At 36.7% G+C, this 23,741-nt stretch overlaps 1 protein-coding gene across 2 annotated transcripts in view; it reads right to left on the bottom strand.

Moving 5' to 3' along the window:
• Positions 1–627: 627 nt before the first annotated feature.
• Positions 628–23,741, bottom strand: part of necab2 (N-terminal EF-hand calcium binding protein 2) — an 86,069-nt gene continuing 62,955 nt past the window's right edge. Inside the window, exons 8-13 of one of the 2 annotated variants that reach the window (XM_056254850.1) lie at positions 17,518–17,597; positions 11,038–11,094; positions 6,191–6,303; positions 3,749–3,826; positions 2,324–2,415; positions 628–1,040 (exon numbers count right to left, since the gene is read on the bottom strand). In XM_056254850.1, the coding sequence (XP_056110825.1) occupies positions 1,012–1,040; positions 2,324–2,415; positions 3,749–3,826; positions 6,191–6,303; positions 11,038–11,094; positions 17,518–17,597 (449 nt within the window). In that variant the 3' untranslated portion in view covers positions 628–1,011. The remainder of the gene's footprint in view (positions 1,041–2,323; positions 2,416–3,748; positions 3,827–6,190; positions 6,304–11,037; positions 11,095–17,517; positions 17,598–23,741) is intronic. The other variant, XM_056254858.1, reaches the window with a different exon arrangement.

Genomic DNA, 23,741 nt, shown 5'->3' with positions numbered 1-23,741 from the left:
ACGAATTGACTTGGAAAAAGATTCGTTCATTTTGATGAACGAGTTCGAACAGGAGAGTGTTTTCATCAAAAACCTTCATTTCTTTTCGACTGAAGAAAGAAAGACATGGACATCTTGGATGACATGGGGGTGAGTAAATTATCAGCAAAAGTTTTTTTAAAAGTGAACCAATCCTTTAAGGTACATTGTGCTTTTGGAGCAGATGTTTATTTGGTGTGTTGTAAATGTGGGCCCTTTGACTGGCAGTATGTGTCATGCTCACGGTTTGACAAAAATACCAGTCTCTCTATATCAGTGGTCCCGGGGACCCACAACTCTGCACATGTATGTCTCTCTTATCTGACATGCTCAGTTGGAGCTCTCTCCCTAACGATCTCATGATCTGAATCAGGTGTGCTAATTAGGAGACATACAAAATGTGCAGAGTCGTGGGTCCAGGTTAGAAAACCACTGCTCTACATGGCTCATGAAGATCCAGTTCAAAGTATTTATAACACCAACCTATAACTAGTATCAAATGACCTTTACAGAAATACTATTGTCCATGGACAGCTGTAGAAATACTTTGCTGCACAGTTTTTGTCTTCTCAGAAGTTGTACCAAAGGGAACTGTTTGCAAAGAATTGGGATGAAATATTAATCAGCCTCATTTAGTTAGAAGAGACTGTTTATGCAAGTTGATATTTCAAATGCAAATGCGAATCAACCAGGTGAGGTTCCCAAATGCTTTGGGGAGTTTTAGTGTTGTCTCTGTACGTTGCAATGGAAGTGAAGAGGGAACTGGTACTGTGTCCGGCGTTCTCTGCAGCCGACACTACTTTTGGCTCAATATCAAATGGATACTGTGTAAACAAGTAATTATAAAAGAGAAGGAGACAGAGTGGGGAGAGCGCTGAAAGGGGGGTAGTTAAGATAGCAGGGACTGTGACAGGGATAGAGAGGGGGAAGTGGAGAAGAAGAGGGGTTTCAGGCATAAGGCGGGACCGTTCCACCCGCAGACTGGCTCGCTTCTCAGTCTTTGTTCAGGCTGCACCATGCGGCTAGAAAGAGAGAGATATTGTCAGTGTCATTATCAAACAGATAAGCAACAGTAAATATTGAATGCCTCAACTGCACGTCTTTATGTTTGTCCAGCTTATTTTTAAGCTGTACAAAACAGCTCATTATGCTGGTTGATTTTGCAAAGTGGTATTTCTTATTATATTAATATTTTAATGTATTGTCATAATTATAAACACTGGTTTGTAGTGCAAATAGTTTTACCGTTTACTACACTTTGTTATTCTACTAGTTATTTCCCTATGGCAGGTAATTGAAACATGCACATTGAAAATAGCTTTTACTTTCACGTTGCAAAATATGGTGGAAATTTGTCAACCGGCATACATATACAAGCCAATCGTTTCTGCTGCGGTTATGCAAAACGGTAGGCTACCACATGGCGAGGGATTGGCTTTTGAAATCACATCACATTCAAAGAGAAATCCGATCAAAGGTTTCTATTATGCCATGGAAGGAGTATGGGAACGTCTGATGGAGAATTTTGATTTTGCTTTTGCTTTCTTTTGCATTTAATTCTCTTAGGGTGTGTTCACACTTGTAGTTCGGTTCGTTTGGTCTGGACTCAAAAACGCTGAGTGTTCACATTGGCATTTTAACACCAAACCTAAAAGCATATGGATATGTTCACAACCTGATTGGTCGGCTTTTATTACGTATATTTCATGACAGAACTTACCGAACATCTAAAAGAATGCTGTGTGCTGGGCTAAATGCACTCGTTGTATGTGTGTAGCCTACATATGATGGTACTTTGACCAGCTGAGAACTCGTGATCTCATTATCAAATGTGTAAAGGAGTCAAAACAGCGGGAGGAACCCCTCCATCACACACAAATGAAGATCTGCGACGAGACGCGGTTCTGATGCCTGTATCAAACTGTGATGGGCAACATCGCGACTATGACGAGATAAAACAGGTATGCTTGAGCATCTTGTGACATATCCCGGTTTTGGTTCGTTTACATGTCTTTTGTCCATGTTGCGTTCATATTTCATTCGAACCGCACCAGAGTTCGTTCTCTTCAGCAGTCTCGGTCCGCTTGTTTGGTGCGCACCAGGGTTCGTTTTAATCGAATCAAACATGCCAAGTGTGAACACGCTAAATGTAGAGACTGTCAGAGGACATAATCCTGCAGGGCGCATAATGGCTGTGAAATGTACAGACATCTCCCAACTACACAAGACAATAAAAGTAGCATCAAAGGCTGGTTTGGCACCATAGCCCATAACAGCCTCTACGGCAGGCGGGAGTGAAACGCACCAGGCACAGCAACAGAGGACACAGCCTCGGGCTGGCATAGAGTATCCACTTTGACATGCTGGAAGGCCTTGCAAGCTGCAGTCTGAAGGTGCCTGAGAGAGAAGCAGAGACGGTTAAAAAAGGAGCAAAATAAACACAGTTCCAGAACTCTGATATCTTCAGATGCAAAGTAGCATCAATAATAAAGCCTACTGTAAAAGTGGATTCTGAATGTAACTTCCAAAAAAACCCGGTATCTTTGATAATTATGTTTGATATGTAAATAATAAAGCTACGTTATTATTTGAAAAACAAGGGTGTTTGTAAAGGCGTGATCACATTTCGGAAAAAATTTGGATGACTGGATGATCGGCCACAAAATTTCAAAGAGCAATGCAAAATACAGCACCTTAAATTAGGTCAGTTTAAATGAGCTTATAAATTGCTTTAAAATGAAAATTTTGTCATTGTCTATCCACCCTCCTATCACTCGCAACACAAATGTTTTGATCAAATTGGGAAAGCTGCTCTTTTCCATACAAGTTAAGTTCAGCTGCAACCAAAAGACAAAAAATACAGGCAAATATATTTATTTAAATTTAAATCTTTAAATCTTGTTCTCTTTTAGGGGGTTATTACGTTTTTTGAGTCACGGATCAGATCATTTTTCAGTTCAAAAAGAAGTATGTGTGTGTGACTACGATACAAATTAAATAGTGCTTTAGGTTTAACGGTATTCATGTAGAAAATGAATTATCAATTGTAAGATAAGACTGCATAGTCTTATAAAATATATACTGTATAAAATATATCATATATTGGTACAGACAGCAGCAGGTATATTATGATGCTGTCACTTTAAGCCTGAATGCACAGCTTCAATATAATGATACGCATCTGTTTTCTTTCTAAATTGTTTACGTTCACTTAAGACATAACCAACTATGACTACGAGGATACTCGCCATACAAGTTTTTTTTGACAATTTTGCGAGTATTTGTCTGTTCAAGCCCACTAAAATATTAAAGAGATTTTGGGACTCAGAGCACGAGTCCCGAATTCTCTTTTGTGTTTTCTTGCGCTTGAATGGTTTGAAATGGCTTGAATGTTTAAATAGACAGGACTTAAAAACATGTGCATGTTCACTCTATGATGGTTAATCTTTTCAATTAATCCGTGAATCACATGCATTCCTAACCGTGGGACCGGGTACCTACGGATCAACCACGATCCGTTACACCCCTGGTCCCCATACATGCTAATGGAAACCATACCAATAGACTAATGCATTTGACACTTAACTTCTAAGTAAAAGCTTTTTTTTTCTCATGTCTTGTCTCGTGATAGTTCAGGTGCTCATGACAATCGTGATGAGCAGAGTTAAGTGCGAAGATCCTAGTGAACACAACAAACACACAGTCACACACAGGAGAAAATGTGTTTTACCTCTTCCACTCCTCCTCTCCGTCCCAGAACTCGTACACCACAAAGGAAAGGCCGTCAGGCAGCCGCACAGCCGTCACACTGGAGAGAGGTGAACAGAAGAACAATGAAAAAACACTACACACTTACAATCTCGCGTTTCACGAACACAGATTCAGAGAGCTGATGGAAAACAATGTTAAACCTTGTAGAAACAAACAGTGAGAATCAAGAAAACAAGGATAATGTTTTCAAAGAGACGGCAATTAACCTGCCATATTGAAAACGTTAACAGAGGCATAATTATTCATTGTACTGTATGACCCTCCACTTGATGGCAGTAACTCCTCAGATATTTCTGTTCGGCTACAGCTGCAGCCCTTTAGGCAACAAAACAGCAATGATTAGCATTAGCTCAATAAATCAACAGAAGTCTAAACATTAGCAGGTTCTGACAACTCCCACAGACTCCTCAAACTTTCAGCAAACTGCAGCAAGCAGCTTTTTCAACGCTTTCTGGATGGGGAAATGATTCAAGCTGTACTCAATCTTGGGTCGCCCACATGTTAGAGAACCTGTCAGGTCATGTCTCCAGCAGACATTTAAAGTCAACGCAAATATAAAAACGAAATCTAATTCAAAATAGTGTAGTGTATCAATGATAAATACGGTAGTATATCAATGTTATTAAAATAACACTGCTGTGTAGCGATGCAAGTGGAAAGAGAAAGTCATTTGAGAGAAAGTTACATTTAGATTTAAGATTATGAAGACATGATTCTTTCTCGCTCCAATGAATCCCTCAAAAAATGCGCATTAAGAAAGTAAATAGGTTCAATTTTGATGTTACGTTGACTTTAATAACTGTACAGAATTATTATTGTTGCAAAACAGTGAACAAAAGTATCTGAACAAGTCGGTCTGTGAGGTATAAGTTAATCTGAATAAAATGTGCTGTAGTAGAAATCAAAGAGCATTTCAATCACCGTTTCACGAACAGAACATGAGAGGAGGAAAGTTGAAAGAAATAAAGGGAGGCTACAGAGATGACAGTTCAGCAGAGAAGCTTGCAGATGTTCTCACTGATCAATTATTCACTAGTCTGATGTGAATCATGACGGCAGTAAATGCTGCCACACAAAACCCTCTCTCAGAGAACGGTCTCAGGGAGCTTCCATGAAAAACACTATAAAGGGCCTCTTTTACTCACTGCTATTACATCATTATTTTATACTGTGGGGCTGAAAAATGCTGCCTGACCAAAAATTTGAAAATGAAGCAAACTACTGTTCAAATGTTTGGGGTTATTAAGATTTGTTTTGTTGTTTTTCAAAAAAGTCTCTTATGCTCACCAAGGCTGCATTTATTTGATCACAAATACAGTAAAAACTACGGAGCCCCCCTAGTCCCACTTTGTCAAAAAAAATTATTATAACTATCTCGTGGCCTCAAGATAAGTAACTCGTGGCCTCAAGATAGTAACTCGTGGCCTCAAGATAGTAACTCGTGGCCTCAAGATAGTATCTTGTGGCCTCAAGATAGTATCTTGAGGCCACGAGTTACTATCTTGAGGCCACGAGATAGTTATAATAATTTTTTTTGACAAAGTGGGACTAGGGGGGCTCCGTAAAAACAGTAATATTGTGAAACATTATTACAATTTGATAACTGTTTTCTATTTTAAATTATGTTCAAATTGTATTTGTATTTGTGATGGCAAAGCCGATTTGGTGCTCAATTAATTTCTTCTTATTATTATCAGTTGTGCTAATTTTTTTTGTGGAAACCATGATTTGTTTTCAGTTCAAAAGCAGTTATTTAAAAAAAATGAAAAAGCCTTTGCTGTCACTTTAAATCAATTTAATGTATCCTTGCTGAATAATTTAACTATTAATTTAAAAAAATCTTACTGATCCCAATCTTTTGAACAGTAGCTTATCCAGGTTTACCCAGGGGACAAAACTGAGTAACTTGCTAATTTTAAAGTAGTTCAGGACGATTTCTTGATCTTTTAGGGATTTGTAAACACTATCTATTGATAGTGCAGAAAAACAGCAATTGTTTAACCAGTTTCATCATTAATTCATGAACTAGAATAACAACACCTGCCATCTTTATCTAAAGGAGGTAAAACGATACAGTGTCTTATTTCAACACATTAGGGATAAATACACATTGATGAAGCGCATGCATTTATTAGAGAGGCACAGGTTTACTCTTTAAGAAATGCATAGCAGTTATGCAGTACAGTTATTGCTACCCTCCGACAGACATTTTGAAACATATAAAACTTAATAAAGAGCATGTGCTTTTCCCAGATAAAAACTGAACACTTAAGTCTGACAGCACTAAAAAAAAAAGCACAGAAAAGTGTTGTACTAACATACTTATAAGACGCAATGAGAGAGAAAGAGGGAATTAGAAAAATACTAGAAGGTCAAAGTAAGACAAATGAAGTCAACTCACTGGAAACAGTCTCTCTGAGTAGACACATTCTTCAGGTATTGTTTCAGGGCCTCGCAGAACTCTCCCAGCTGCTTCTGGGAAACATTCATCTCCTGGCGGATCAGGTAGAGGGACTAAAGAGAGAAAAAGAGCGATAGGACGGGGAAAGAGAGAAAGTGGTTCGTTTCCAATAGTCGGAATACATAATGAAAACTGTGAGTCTGGGAGGATGATGGGAATGTCTTGTCCTATTGTTAATATTCTCTTTAGGCAAAATAAATAAATAAAACCAGACTTATTTAGAGACTCAAGGTGTAAGGGTTCAAGACACCATACGTTATAAACACTATACTTCACCCAAAAATGAAAATTCTGTTATTAATCACTCACACTCATGTCGTTCCAAACCCGCTTTTCACTGATCAATGTTTAAATTTTAATAAAAGCCTAAATTAAATCTGTTCATCATATAAAGTCTCTTCAGAAAATTTGGACAAAACCGCTAAATTAATAAGGGTTAGTTTTACAATCTCTTTATGGACTTTTTGAAGCGTCAAAGTTGTAGTTGCGTATCTGTCAATGGAGGAACAGAAAGCTCTCAGATTTCATCAAAAATATCTTCATTTGTGTTCCAAAGATGAATGAAAGTCTTACAGGTCTGGAATGACATGAGGGTGAGTAAATGATGACATAAAAACTAACCCTTTAACTCTAATACTGCTTAGAAAAGCAAACGGTCTTAAAAGCTTCGATCCTCATTTAATAAGAGTTATGGTCTATATTGCAGCTGAAAGGTTAAGCAAGGGTTAATCTTCATTTGGTTATTCCTTCAGGAGGAGAATTATATACAGTATGAAAAATACCAGAGAGTAAAATCAATTCAGCTACTCCTTTGGATCGTCGCCTAAGTAACTAATTAATTCCCAGTGTAATCCAAATGATGTAGAATTGTGGGAGTGTGGTTGGCTACCAAATGAAGTTCAAATAACAGCGCATGGTTTAAACCTGCTTCCCTGCAACAAATAATAAAAAAATAAAACAGATTCGCCGTTTCAAAATTTCATAACATTTCTTAAAGGGTAAATTTCAGACCTTCACGGAAATGAAACTGAACTGCTTTTGACTCGTCTGTTTCACATAATTGCACTTTTCTCGTGTAACATGTCACTCAGGGCTCCCACTCGTTTCTAAATTGGTGCTGTCATCTTGAACCAATTTTATTAAGTCTAAGAGATTTGATTAAATACCCAATATTACTAAGAAATGATAGGTTTAAATATTATAATTTCTTGGCAGATATTTCCACACTGCAGAGCACCCCGAGGAGCCTGGACCGTTGATTAACATCTGCATTTAAATGCTGAATATCATTAAGGTTTAAGATGCCAATATGCAAATCATTTCAACCTAAAGTAATATCCTTTAAAATGTTTATAATACACTACCGTTCAAAAGAGCCAGTACAAATTTTTCTTTATAATAATTAATACTTTTATTCGACATGTATGCATTAAATTGATTAAAAGTACAGACATTTAAAATGTTACAAAAGATTTCTATTTCAACCAAATACTGTTCTTCTGAACTTTCTATTCATCAAAGAATCCTGTAAAAAAGCGTATCACAGTTTCCACAAACATTAAGCACCACAACTGTTTGAAACATTGATAATAAAAAGAAATGTTTCTTGAGCAGCAAATCAGGATATTAGAATGATTTCTGAAGGATTATGTGACACTGAAGACTGGAGGAATGATGCTGAAAATTCAGCTTTGCCATCACAGTAATAAACGACATTTTAAAATATAGTAAAATAGAAAACTATTATTATTTTAAACTGCAATACTATTCAATATATTACTGTTTTTACTGTATTTTGATCAAATAAATGCAGCTTAGCTGACTAACCGCAAACTTTTGAACGGTTGTGTATGTAAATCCTCTGTTAGACCTGGTGAACTGCAGAAAGAAAAAAGTCTGCAGATTCGGTGTGTGCTCGCTTATAACTTTTATATGCCATATTACAACCAAACAACTGCACCACAACACAAAACATATCTTTAAAGGCCTAAAAAAAGTGAAAAAGGGCATGTTTTTTTTTTTACGAGATATTAGGGTGTGTGGTGTATGCTATAACTAAAGTGTCACATCTTCAATAGAGCATGTGTAGTTCCCCAGCAGGTGGGGAAGATAAAACCCAAGAGAAACCATTAGGCCCTTCAATTTGACAGCAGATTTGACAGCAGTCCCGATCCCCGAAGGCGAGGGCAATAAAAGAGCAGAAGCCTGGTAATAAACCCTGAACTTAATCAAGAGCACTATGCCACCCAACACTAGCCAGAATGCAATCAGAAACACTACATTAGCCGACCTACACACAATGATAAGTATCATTCTGTTTTCCCATTCTCCTCCACTGGAGGCTTGATCTGATAGGCACATAAGAATAATTAGAGGAATGCATGAGGATACGCAATCCAATTTTCTTTGCATTTCGACATCTGGCTGATCCGAACGCATTGAGACCGATTGCACTAATGGCTTTCATTAGTCTTCAGTGTTTGTTTGAACAGTGAGGGGGCTTCATTCAGACTCAATGCCGTGGAATAAACTGATAAATCATAGCTTGGTAGACGATGCAAATGTGACCCATAGTGTAAGGCTTTGTGCTCTGTGGGATATTCTCATTGTATTATTAGAATCCTTAAATCTCTCGCTCTGACAGAAGCCAGTTTAAATTTCCTTTAGCAATATTTCTTGGGTGTATTGCAATGTCTCTCATTTGGCTTTATGCGGAATTAGTAATCCCTGATGTGGTGAATGTGCTTTACATACAGTATATGTGTATGTATGATGTGTGTCTCTTTAGCTCAGAAGGGAACCTAAACTAATGAACCCTAAAGACCCCCATGTGGAGTTGAACTGCTCCACTTCTACATTATGCATCAGACTGTGAAACACACACACACACACACACACACAACGAGAGGAAAGAATATTTTATGTGCACAATTTCCTACCATGTGAGTGAGGAGAACGTCTCAGGTACAGTACAAGTCCATAAAAAAAGTAAGAAACAGATACCATGGAAACTGGGGAATACCATCCCATTTCTTTCTGATTGGCATCTTTCTACCCCCATTTATCCTCTCTCTGGTAACACTGACTAAATTGCATTATAATATATATATATATTTTTTACTTCTCTTTTACTTATCTCTTTAAATGAGCCGCTTTGTTTAAGTCCAAAAGGCATACATGGGGGCATCTCACTGTCCCTCTCTGCATCCATCCCATAATTCCCTCCAAATGAGCAAATATGGCTTTCAGATATGTAGTTGTCCCTCTCCCTTTCTCTTTCGGTCTGTCCTCTGTGGTTTTATCAGCAGACAGCTGATTTATATTCATATTGGCCAATCAAGACAAGCACTGCGGGTGGTGTAAGTCTAGTGAAGTCGGTGAATACAGCCTGTAAAGTATTAAACTGCTGAGCTAACAGATGCGTTGAGCCATTGGACTGATCAGTCATTAGTCCACTCTCTATAAACATGTCTTGAAGAGAAGATAAGAGCTCCCCTTCTTGCCGCATCTCCACTCTGCTATAGACTCCAAAAAGCCATTGTTTTCTTATATCTGGAGGTGGGAACACATTTTAGATGCCTGAACATTTGGTTTATATATGTATGTAGCTCATTGTAATGATTTCCATAAATATTTACAGGAGGACAATCAAAAAATTAAGTAGCAATAATTATATGCTAATATATGCATTCATACATATTCAAATATATGAGGGTGTGAAGAAAAGCACTACTGTTGTGTAATCCTTAAGAAGATCTACCTGCTCATTTAAATATTCGGCATCACTGTTCAAATTCCTGTTTCTTGTTACTAGGATCAGGTGCATTTTGTTTTTATGTTTGTCATCCAAATGTCAAAATGCATGCAATTTACTAGAAGCAAATGCAGCAATAATCAGTTGTAAACAGAAATAGCTCTGAAATGGCACAGTCATTGTTTTAAAATGGCTCTTTTCTGCTCTGTGTAATAATCATGGCAGATAACACTGCGGGAGACCCTGATATTATTATAGGTGGGATGAACTAATTCCAGAAATATCTAATGGGTCCCAAAACAAAGCTTATGTTAACCAACAAACAAAGAGGCTCACGCTAAAGCTGTCAAGTGGAACCTGCCCAACCCCCATTTTGTCCTGAAATTGACAATGGATTAATGGATAAAAAGGAATGATTCAATTACCCCTGATCCCTGCAATGTCAATAAGAAGTCAATTTGAGCAAAGATCTGTTACACACTGAACTCAGTTGCACCTTTTCCTTTTTTTTTTAAACACAGCAATCTTTTCCTTATTAGATCTAAAACTTTTAAACCACAAAGTTTTACAAGAGATTAAATCCCAGCACTCCCACACTTTAGCTGAACAAATCCGTACGATATTTCTGTGCATTCCCATCATGCTCTGCTGTGTGTATCACTAAGTCCACAGAGCGAGACTGATTTGTGGCCAGGTGAGGTGTAGCGTGATACTGCCTCTTATCTTTTAGAGGCACAAATGACTCCTGGAAACATGTTGGTATTAAACACACTGAGCTGGTGCTTTCATATGGAGACAGAAATGTGACTAAATCCTGAGGAACAGGTGGCAGATCTGCTGCAGGTGTGTGGAACAGCATGAGGAGCTCTGGAGAGACCCAAGCTTCATTTGACAGGGGTTTATTCATTGGTTTTCAGTCTGCTTTTGTGTTTTAAGATGGGGGGGGGGTGAAATTGGTCATGCATTGTCTTGGTGGATTTTATGCAGTTTTCTATCATGCTCTTTGGTATATAAGACGTGCTTTAGTACTTACTGCGCTAGTTGTGCCATCAGTGTCTGTTAGTCGCTGATGTAGGTCAAACCAAACTGTCTGCAACACAAACCAGAACAGAAAAGCCACCAGTGAATTGACTGTCCCCCTCAGCTGCCCCTCGCTGCTTCTGTCTGTCTGCAAACACTCAATCATGTGAGCTCAGAGATCAATCACAAACACATCTGCCTGACTTTTTACCAAGAAAAAAAAATGTCTAAAGCAGTCTACTAAACATAAAAGTAGAAATGTATAAATTAGACATTTAGGGGCCGTTCACACATGTAAACATGCCCTAACGTCTTGGGTCTTTTGCATGGTATTCTAAAACTAAGACACTCAAGTTTAACTTTTAAGCAACTTTTGAAAAAACGCATCTCTAGACCTTGCATTTTTAACCTCTGTAAACCTCTGACGCTTACAATTAATTTGGTATTAATTAATTTAATCAGCATTCATTTACTCACATATGTGTAATTGCCCATTATTCAATGTGGGACAATAATTAATTTGTCAAAATAATGCCAAATATTTGCAGGTAATTCTTGCATTCACTTCAACAAATTAATGAATCGATGGTTTCAAACTGATTTGCAGCTCCATTTTTGTCACCACAGTCAGAAAATCATATACGGTACTATAGCAGTGTTGACTAAATAACTATACTTTGCATTTCATATAAACATTAAATACAGTCATACAGACATTTAGTTTTCAGGTGTTGCTAGCTACTAATAGGATGTAAAATAAAAACTCACATTTCTTTACAATTTGTGTTATGGAGTTGACATATGAAAGAAAATTAGCATTAATTACTTATGGTATAAAAGTATAGTATAAAAAACAACTATACAGTAGAACTCACCAGGGCCTGTGTGATGTTGTGGAACTCGTAGCAGGATAGCAACTGACTTTGATTTTACCAGATTTTTTCCCTGAATGTTTTGTCTAAATGTTTTCATAAATAGTTGTGAAGTTGTGAAAGGGTATAGAGGTATATTTTAATATGAACCTCTTTAGTGAGTTGCAGGGCTGTAACAACCATAGACATTGAGGGAGACAAGTCCCCCCCAATAATTAGAAAGGGCCAAATTGTGCCTCCCAATATTTAATATTCTTAATTCTGCTCTGCTGCACTCCATTACGCATCACTCTGTTTGTTGTTAAAGGAGAACTCCGGCGCAAAATGAACCTTTGATCTAATAAAAAATTGGCACCTAGTCAACCGTTCTCTGAGATTTGTTTTCATGATAATCGAATGTAAAGAGTTTTATCTCCAAAAACTGGTTAGCGTATAACGCTAGTAATGGGGGCATCTATTAAGTAAAAAGAAATCGCTAGTTAAATAGTAACAAGTAACCACTAACAAGACTCAAAATAGCCCCACACTAACACAGTAACATAATGAGGGTCCCTACATGCAAAACGAAGCATTGAGAACTTTGTAAGTGTACAGACGGTTTAATAAGAAGATAAAGATAAAGACAGTCCACTTCGTGTATACAGACAGGAGCCATCTTTGGAAAACAGTCTCAACTAGTCAAACCACGAACGACGTGCTAAGTGAGCTGAACTGTATGTAGTTCAGTGAACTTCTGAACTGTATGAATGGCGTTCGTGGTTTGACTAGTCGAGACTGTTTTCCAAAGATGGCTCCTGTCTGTATACACGAAGTGGACTGTCTTAATAAAAATAAAATATATTCTTATTAAACGGTCTGTACACTTAGTTCGCAATGCTTCGTTTTGCATGTAGGGACCCTCATTATGTTATTGTGTTAGTGTGGGAATATTTTGAGTCTTGTTAGTGGTTACTTGTTACTATTTAACTAGCGATTTCTTTTTACTTAATAGATGCCCCCATTACTAGCGTTATACGCTAAACAGTTTTTAGAGATAAAACTCTTTACATTCGATTATCATGAAAACAAATCTCAGAGAACGGTTGACTAGGTACCAATGTTTTATTAGACCAAAGGTTCATTTTGTGCCGGAGTTCTCCTTTAAGATGACAAAATGTTTTAAAAGTTACATTTTTAGCCTGATCTGCCTCAGCGATCTAACAGCACTCATAATCATTGAGATGGCCAATCAAATCAAAGAAGGCGGGGCTTACTGTTCACAGAAGAGGAGTGCGAATTCCAACGCAATGCTTTAGTTAACAGTGAAAGAGTGTGTGGTGCTAGTAGCTAAACATTTAATATTTGACTACTGTTTTATGTTAGAAATGCTCAGCAACAGATGGTAATATCCATGCAAACTACTCAACTTTTTTTTTCATGAAATTTGACTGTTTTGAATTGAAAATATACTATCATTTACATGATTCATGTAATTCATAACTGAATGTGACGAGACAAGAAATATTTTGCGTTTCTGAGATATTAGATTTTAGACATGAATAAGAGTGAATGTGGACATATTTTTAAAATGTAAACATTATTAGCAAATAGTTTAAGATTACTATACACAACTAGGCAACAATTAGAAGTTATTTCACTTTTAATTTATCCTAACATTAAATTTAATCCTTTAATTATTTAATTCCTTTAAATAAAAAATTAAATTAAATAAAAAGACAACTTTGGTTCCCCCCAATGTTTAAGGCATGGTTATGGCCTTGCTGAGTAGTAAAGTTAAAAATACACATACAGCATATACTGTATACAAGTTTTTTTTAACATACTATTTTTTTCTCAACTCTGATTCATTTTAAACTAGAAATGTTGCTATTTTATCAAATAATGGCAGGTAAAGTTGTATGACATGTTTTTTAGTAATCAAGAATCTGAGCACTGAGAGAAAGCCTGCTAGTAATATTTCCTTCCTCCGTGTAGAGGCTATAAGCACTGTCACCGGGATGCAATGATGAATGAACAAGAACAGTATAGGCTATATTTCAAATATATGTACTTTATGAATTCAAGAGGAATTCACGGCAGTCCTGGCTCTGAAAAGTTAACACCACCGCAATGTAAGAATCATTATGTGCTTCATAAATGCGAGGCGCTGGTATCTCCTGTCAGTCCATCCACATGAAGTGAACAGGGATGGTGCGGAATATTCTTTACCATCATGGTATGACAGAGTACATAATGGCCAGTAATGATGCCACAAATTCATGCAGCTGTCTCTCTCACTGATAAAAGCGACGGCGGGTTATCCATCAAAAATAATAGCAAGAATGACAACCGCCGTACTGTCGAGTGTGAAGACTGCAGGAGCGGCATGAGCGTTAGTCTCCACAGTGATTGGAGGCTATCAGGATGCCACAACTGGATGAAAAAAAGAAATTATGCGTTTCCTAAATCTGTGGGGGCGCATTATGCAGACAACAAGAGCGCTCTGATGACTGATCCAGCTCTGAGCCAAAGCGGGTCACTGAAGTCAGGCTGCCCTGTCTGCTAAGCTACAGCGAGAATGGAGAACGGGACAGGACAGACGTACAGTGCTATGTTTGACATTTCAATTAAAGTTAAGGCTCTGAGGATGGATGTTTAGAGAAACATGTGCTAAATCCTGCACAGACCCAGGTGTGCTGCAATAGTTGTATTGATCAACTATGGCAGATTTCACAGTGGACCGAGTTTGACATGCGGCAACTGGAAAAATTGTCCCTAACTTGACTTGAGAACCTTGAAGGCAAGCCAAGCTATGACGATTGCAAAAGGTTGCATGGCTTTCAGGGATGGATGGGAAAAAAAGGTATTTCAAAATATTGCAATGTTTTACCTCAACACACTGTATTGACATTGTCATGCTAAAAAAAAAAAAAAAAAAAAAAAACATTGGGGCACGGGGTGGAGGGGGACCACCACTGAGGGCAAGTCTGCGAGAAGGTGTAGTATTAGGTCAACACAGATATGTTTTCCAGCTATGCCATTAAAGAATCATTTTAATGGAAAAAAAACTTTTCATGGAACATTTAAAAAAAGAATCGGACCCTAAACTAAAGTGTTACTTATTAGCATGGATATTACTATTGTCTGTTTATAAAGCACATATTAATGCCTTATTCTGCATGACCATATTCTACATCACTTAATCCTACCCAATACCTAAACTAACTACCTTACTAACTATTAATAAGCGGTAATTAGCAGTTTATTGAGGCAAAGGTCATAGTTAATAGTTAGTTAATAGTGAGAATTGGACCCTAATCTAAAGTGTGACCAAATAACCATATTTTTGTGTGAAGAACTTTTTAATAATCTGAAGAAACTTCTTTCACTATAAAAGAACCTTTCCATTGCACAAAAGTTTCATGTATGTTTAAGGTTCTTCATGGAATCCCAATAAAGAACCTTTATTTTTTAAGAGTATATTATATACATTACCGGTCAAAAGTCTGGGCTTTAATGTTTTTGAAAGAAGTCTCTTCTGCTCACCAAGACTGGATTTGTTTGATCAACAATACACAAAACAGTAATATTGTGAAATATTATATCAATTTAAAATAACTGTTTTCTTATTTACCATATTTTAAAATGTTCACATGATCCTTCAGAAATCATTCTAATATGCTGATTTGCTGCTCAAGAAACATTTCTTATTATTATCAATGTTGAAAACAGTTGTGCTGTTTAATATCATTGTGGAAACCATGATACATTTTTCTTAGGATTCTTTGATGAATAGGAAGAACAGCATTTATTTGAAACTGAGAATTATAAATGTGTTTACTGTCACTTTTGATAGTCTTCTTGCTGAATAAAAGTCTTAATTTCTTTAAAAAAAAGGTAGTCTATTTACAAAATTAGGATTATTTATTTAATACGCTACTTAATTTAAAACTAAGCTCTACAGAATATTTTCTCTTCCTGCGTACAGTATATGTGCATGCACCATATCCTTGTTAATCTGGACTGACCCCAAACATCTCCCAGTGCCACTGCAGTCTCTGCTGCTCAACCCAGATAACCTCTCATTCATACCGTCTCACCAGGATGTGTCAGAACCTCCCTTCCACTGAGAGAGAGCAATAAACCAGTTGGGTTGGTTTGACTATTCTTAGCTCCAGCAAGAAGAACCTGCCTGCCAAAGACTACAGTATTAACTGGGGACTCTATTAGTGCACTGAGCTCAATGTCTAACAGACACGCATAATAAAATGACTGAGAGAAAGAGAGATGGTAAAATAATGGTTAACCAAGAAAGAAAAGTTACATAAGTGTTGAATAAAACAAATCTAAGGGTAAAAATCAGCCATTAACTAGTGCAGTGCTGTTGTTGTCAGGTCTGTTTAATTGCTTCCTTTGTTCACCGATTCATTCCTGCCCTCCTTCACTGCTCTGCACCCTGAGCAATGGAAGTAATAACTATAAGGAGGAAAGATTACTGGCTTTGCTAAATGCAATCTGAATCTCATCTCATGCTTTTACATATGAATGTGTGTAATTACCAGAGTGTGCTTGTGTGTGTGTGTGCATGAGTGGATGTATGTGCAATAGTAATGGAAATAACAGGAGGCACAGAAAAGCTCCACACCAAAGTTTTACTTCCTAATCGACCCGTAGACTTCTGAAAGGAAGCAAAATTTGTGTTTTTAGACTAATGCAAATTCACGTTCAAGCTCCATATTGATATTTCCAGACCGTTCAAAAGTTTGTGGTCAGTAAGATTCATGCATTAATTTGACCAACAAAAAAAAACAGTAAAATTGTAATCTAAAATATGTATTTATTCTTGTGATGGCTATGCTTAATTTTTTCAGCTGCCAACATGATCCATGTTGAAAAAAGTGCTGTTTGATATTTTTGTGGAAACTGTGAAACATTTTTCCAGGATTCTCTGATGAATAGAAATTTTAAAAGAACAGTCTTTATTTCAAATAGAAATGGTAATATTGTAAATGTTTTAACTGTCACTTTTTTATCAATGCATTCTAACGCAATAAAAGTTTTTTTTTAATCTTACTGACTGACTTTTGAATGGTAATGTATACTTGTTGTACTATAATATTTGTTTATAATGACATACTATTTAATAAAATCAAGTAAAATCAAGCCTCATCAGGTTTATGCAGTTTTCAAAAATAAAAACTACAATAATGCTGTAACAAGCAAAGCTACAGTAATTTACAGACTGATATAACAATAACAGGGATATCAGCCATCACCATAATCTGAAAACCTTATTTGACTTTTCGGCCTTTATTTCACCCCCTCACAATCAATAACTGCCACCCTCTAAAACATAAACAGTTTAGGACACTGTTACTTTAGATGGGATCTTTTTATTTGAAAAATAAGCAAATAAATATGAAATATCTACTCAAACAAAACATCTCAGTAATCTATGTATTATTATGTTATCAGAAACAGAGCTAAATCTTTCCATTTATTGTCAATCATGTTTTTGTTTTTTGGTTCTTATAACACTGGATTGTATCTGCACGGGTCTGTGGATTCTGACTCTCATTATTATGAGACGCTTCCCAGGAGGAAGCACTTGACCTCTCAGTATTATAAGACGAACCTCTTACCTTGTTCTCCAGACGTCCAATCAGCTCAGCCAGTCGGTTGATCTGTGCCTCGAGTCCTTCTTTCCTCACCTCCACAGCTCCTGACAGACACAGAGAGGCACAGGGCATCATTTGCAGATAGTTTCAATGATGTTTTACTCTTCCTGAAACCTCGTCTCAGAGTGGCTGTCATAGCAATGCGACAGGGTGAATCAAACGTTCCCACATTATTACCGAGCTCAAGTCATTACATACACTCACCGGCCACTTTATTAGGTACACCTGTCCAACTGCTCGTTAACACTTAATTTCTAAGCAGCCAATCACATGGCGGCAACTCAGTGCATTTAGGCATGTAGACATGGTCAAGACAATCTCCTGCAGTTCAAACCGAGCATCAGTATGGGGAAGAAAGTTGATTTGAGTGACTTTGAACGTGGCATGATTGTTGGTGCCAGAAGGGCTGGTCTGAGTATTTCAGAAACTGCTAATCTACTGGGATTTTCACGCACAACCATCTCTAGGGTTTACAGAGAATGGTCCGAAAAAGAAAAAACATCCAGTGAGCGGCAGTTCTGTGGGCGGAAATGCCTTGTTGATGCCAGAGGTCAGAGGAGAATGGCCAGACTGGTTCGAGCTGATAGAAGGGCAACAGTGACTGAAATAACCACTCGTTACAACCGAGGTATGCAGCAAAGCATTTGTGAAGCCACAACACGCACAACCTTGAGGCGGATGGGCTACAACAGCAGAAGACTCCACCAGGTACCACTCATCTCCACTACAAATAGGAAAAAGAGGCTACAATTTGCAAGAGCTCACCAAAATTGAACAGTTGAAGACTGGAAAAATGTTGCCTGGTCTGATGAGTCTTGATTTCTGTTGAGACATTCAGATGTTAGAGTCAGAATTTGGCGTAAACAGAATGAGAACATGGAACCATCATGCCTTGTTACCACTGTGCAGGCTGGTGGTGGTGGTGTAATGGTGTGGGGGATGTTTTCCTGGCACACTTTAGGCCCCTTAGTGCCAATTGGGCATCGTTTAAATGCCACGGCCTACCTGAGCATTGTTTCTGACCATGTCCATCCCTTTATGGCCACCATGTACCCATCCTCTGATGGCTACTTCCACCATGTCACAAAGCTCTAATCATTTCAAATTGGTTTCTTGAACATGACAATGAGTTCACTGTACTAAAATGGCCTCCACAGTCACCAGATCTCAACCCAATAGAGCATCTTTGGGATGTGGTGGAACGGGAGATTCGCATCATGGATGTGCAGCCGACAAATCTGCGGCAACTGTGTGATGCCATCATGTCAATATGGACCAAACTCCCTGAGGAATGCTTCCAGCACCTTGTTGAATCTATGCCACGAAGAATTGAGGCAGTTCTGAAGGCAAAAGGGGGTCCAACCCGTTACTAGCATGGGGTACCTAATAAAGTGGCCGGTGAGTGTAGATTACAATGGACATTAACACATTTTTGCAGATGACACTTATAAAATAAGCACTGAAATATACTACCATACTTTTTTGGACATGTACCACCTGATACCATGGCTGTACCATGGTATTGCCACCGCGAATGATAAAGGAAGAGTACTACGCACTGTAAGAATATTGCGTTTCGCATAAAAACAAATGTGGAGAGCGATTAACATGATTTTCACCCTTCCTTTATTTCTTTTATGCAATGACAGATCCTATTAATGAGGGAAAAGGTTTTCCTGCCTTTGAAATCAGCCCCACTTGAGGTGCCAAACCAATTATACTCTAACACCTCCCTTGTGTTGATGAGGCCAGCATAATGGGGAGGGGAAACATTTTGGAACATTATTAACTGTTACCATAGCAATAGCAGGACCAAGTGAACAGGGCCTGAAACCTTTTAAAGGCATAGAAAATAGTGAAAATCATATAAATAAATAATAAAAATAATAATATTCCACAGAATTCTAGAAATTTTACCATAAAATCAGCACAGGAAACGCTAATAAAGTTTGTAATACAACAGACATTTCTTCATAATGCACTTATAAAGACTAGAATGGATGAAGATAATCTAGGAGTCTTGCCACATGCTCTTCCTGCTTAGGAGGATGTCATGTTAATTTTCTTGGGAGCTTCAGCCACAACATGAAGGGAAGGAACTTCAGTTCAGGCTCCAGTCAGGACCAAAACTTTCCCTGACCACCTCACCTGCTCCTTTCCCCGATTTAGTGCTGTCAAACGAATAACATGCACAATATAGTTTCTATGGAAAAATTGGAAAATGTTTTGCCAAGATTGGAAAATTATGAAGTACAATGACCCTTTGAAGAAACATCTCAGTAAAATTATTGATAATGTTATGCACTGTAAAAAAAATGCTGTAAAAAATAGCCAAATTCTGACAGTAACATACTTTTTTCCATTAAAACAGTAGTAATCTGCTATAGAAAACAATGCAAAGCAACTGCTGTTAATTTACAGACCATTTTCAACACTAATCTACTGTATTTATGTATTACGGTTTTGTACTGTAGTACCCAATACGTTATGGGCTGGTGCATTTTTCAAGTAATAGCACAATGGTTCTGTTCGGGTGTTTCACAGGAGTTAGTAGAGTAAGAGTAAGTCTTCCTATCCGTGTTTGCGGTGCTCATGAGTCATGACAGGAATATATGTGGAAAATAGAAGAAAACTAATCGAAGTGGAGAGGAGAGGGAACTTTGAAACTGACTGTTGCGAGGAGCGCATTGTTTTAAAACTTGACTGGTCGGAGTGTTTTTTCTCACATCCAAATCACTTGAACGATGACTGATTAGCTGGAACTGAACAAGCCGGAATAGCGCTTGAGAGTGCTTATAAGTGAGTGATTATAAATGCATTAAACAGAGATTCGCCGTAATACATAATTTATTCCCAAATTTCAGTGTTTATTAAGACTTTCAGACTGTGTATTTCCTGGTGGCACTCAGCCTGATGGTTTTGGCCGTCTAGTGTTCGTTGGCAGGAGAAAAATAACTGGTCAAATTTGTTCTTAAACATGATTGATTATTAAACTTTTAAAATGCAATTTCATTTACCTGTATAAGCTATACAACAGAGTTTAAGTTTGTATTCTTTAAGCTGTAAAGCAATCTCACAGTATTCATACTGTAGAATTACAGTAGATTGCTGGCGTCTGCTGTTAGTATTTTACCGTTATTTGACTAAACGTTAGTCGACAAGAAGAGGCTTAGTCAAACAAAATTGTATTAGTCGGTTAGTTGCAGAAAAAAAACTCCACAGGAAGTGATAAAGTCACGCAGTCTGTGATGGACAGATCATTAAGAATGGGTTTGTGTGGTAATTACAGTATGTCGGGAAGGAAATCAAAACGTTCGCCAATCATCCATCAACCTCAAATGTGACTTATCATTTGAAACATGTAAGTAGTAGTAACTTTACATGGCCACTCGCTCTAACATTAACCTAGATAAATGTGTGCTATTATTAGGCATATATCCAAGTGTGGAAGCTAAAGTATAACATGCTTAATGCATGACATGGAGACACCGGCGCGATTGCTTGAATTTTTCTCCTGAGAACAGCAGAAATACTCTGTCATTTTTGGTTATACAGTTAAAATAATGCATCATTCGAAACTGTCTACTTGTATTTGTGTAAACTCACAATAGTCAACATCGTCAACCTCATCTTTGCAGCCGACACTGACTCAGCAAACACTAGTTCATCAATAAATAATTAAAATGTCTCCTCTCTATTTTTTCCAACACATTCATAATTATTACTTTTGCCAGTGCTTTGCAGTAAGCTTTATGCATAAAGTGCGGAATAGGCTATATATTACGCCCCCACCCCCAGTATATATTTAAGTAATAAAATGAACTAGTGCAATGCTTTTGTGTGTTTTTAGTAATTGTTGGTTTGGTATGTTTGAGTTGCTGAATAGCCTAGGCTACTATTACACAGGAGCCTAAACTCTGAGAAAATGATTGATAACGTTAAGCGCACCAGAATAAAATATAATATTCAGAATTAAACAGTGTAGCTGACTTACAGATTCAGTTAAATCGCTACTTTTTCAAAAATGAATCGCTACTTTTTCAAAAGTGAATCGCTACTTTAAAAAAATGAATCGCTACTTTTTCGAAAAGAATCGATACTTTTTTCAAAAAAAGAATCGCTACTTTTTAAAAAGTGAATCGATATTTAAAAAAAAATGAATTGCTACTTTTTCGAAAAGAATCGATACTTTTTCAAAAAAAGAATCGCTACTTTTTCAAAAATGAATCGCTACTTTTTCAAAAAAGAATTGCTACTTTTTCAAAAAGAATCGCTGCTTTTTCAAAAAGAATCACTACTTTTTCAAAAGTGAATCGCTACTTTTTTATCGAAAGTAGTGAACGCTACTTTAAAAAAAATGAATCACTACTTTTTCAAAAGTGAATCGCTACTTTTTTATCGAAAGTAGTGAATCGCTACTTTTAAAAAAATGAATCGCTACTTTTTCGAAAAGAATCGATACTTTTTTCAAAAAAAGAATCACTACTTTTTCATAAAAGAATCAATACTCTTTCAAAAAGAATCGATACTTTTTCAAAAATGAATCAATACTTTTTCAAAAATGAATCGCTACTTTAAAAAAAATTGCTACTTTTTCGAAAGTGAATCGCTACTTTTTCAAAAGTGAATCGCTACTTATTCAAAAGTGAATCGTTACTTTTTCAAAAAAGAATCGCTTTTTCATAGTTCTATACAGTTTTTAAACTATGTATAGTTACAAGAATCACTACTTTTTAAAAAAGAATGGCTACTTTTAAAAAAAATAATAATAATGTAACAAAATAATAATGTAACAAATGTATAATAATAATAATGTAACAAATGTACAATAACACTAATGTATAATTACATTGTAATAAACATATATTTACATTGTAATAAATGTATATTAAGACTGTAACAAATGTATAATTACATTATTTTACACTATTTTTTCAAAAAGAATCGCTACTTTTTTCAAAAAGAATCACTACTTTTTTCAAAAAGTATCGTTACTTTTTCAAAAAGAATCGCTACTTTTTCAGAAAATAGCTACTTTTTAAAAAAGAATCGCTACTTTTTTCAAAAAGAATGTAACAAAATAATAATGTAACAAATGTATAATAATAATGTAACAAATGTATAATAACACTGTAATAAATGTATAATTACATTGTAATAAACGTATAATAACACTAATGTATAATTACATTGTAATAAACGTATAATTACATTGTAATAAATGTATAATAACACTGTAATAAATCGTCGCTGTCCGACGAAAACCACGTATGTCCATTTTGCCGATTTTGAGATTTTTCGACGGATAGAATGTCCAGGTTCATTTCCGTATACAGCATGCTTCACATTATCTAAATGACCAATGAAAAGTTGTGAAATCATGTCATCTGATTTTCACGTATATCCATTTGGTGTCAAAGCTGTCGATCACGCCGCGTATCTCCCACCCTGTGGATGCATCTCAACGGTCTCGTGAAGATTCGAAGCACTGCTACTTGGGCGCAGAGATATCACGCAACACCTGAAATAAAGCTTGCCACAAATAACCGGCGAAAGTAATGATTATGCATGAAACATTTGAATTGTTGATAAAGTTGACGATGCAGACTCGCCATCTTCGCAGTAGTGAACGCACCTATAGAGAGAAATGCACACTTCATATGAAGTGCTTCTTTTTTATTAATCCAGGCAAATTTATTGATGAAACATTGATTAAAATGAAGATACAATTTATACAAAACGAAATTAAATTTAAAGAAAGGCTTTCTACAAAACAAAACTTAGTAGATCAAAATCTGACCCATTCCAAATGTTTTCCGATATAGGCCTATTGGTCATCTTATGATCCTATCTTACTCATCTCATGCGGTTCCGTTTTCATATAATCAACATAGATGAAATAATAAAAAAAACCCACTATATTATTTAAACATAAATATGAAACGTATGTTTTTTTTTTTTTTAACTTATAAGCGTCACACCGCTCCGCTTTGCTCACATGCTAATAATCAAATACCCAGCGATCTTCGAATACTATTTTTCCTTGAAAATTTCGTTTTGTATAAATTGTATCTTCATTGTAATCAATGTTTCCATCAACAAATTTGCAAGCTTTATTTCAGGTGTTGCTTGATAGCCTATATCTCTGCGCCCAAGTAGCAGTGCTTCGCCTGTGCTTCCCCCTATCA

Source organism: Rhinichthys klamathensis, unplaced genomic scaffold (genome assembly GCF_029890125.1).
Source record: "Rhinichthys klamathensis goyatoka isolate OS25496 unplaced genomic scaffold, OSU_Roscu_1.1 h1tg000005l_1, whole genome shotgun sequence".
Lineage (NCBI taxonomy): Eukaryota > Metazoa > Chordata > Actinopteri > Cypriniformes > Leuciscidae > Rhinichthys > Rhinichthys klamathensis.
The sequence above is the reverse complement of the archived record's forward strand: the minus strand, read 5'-3'. Positions and strand labels throughout refer to the sequence as shown.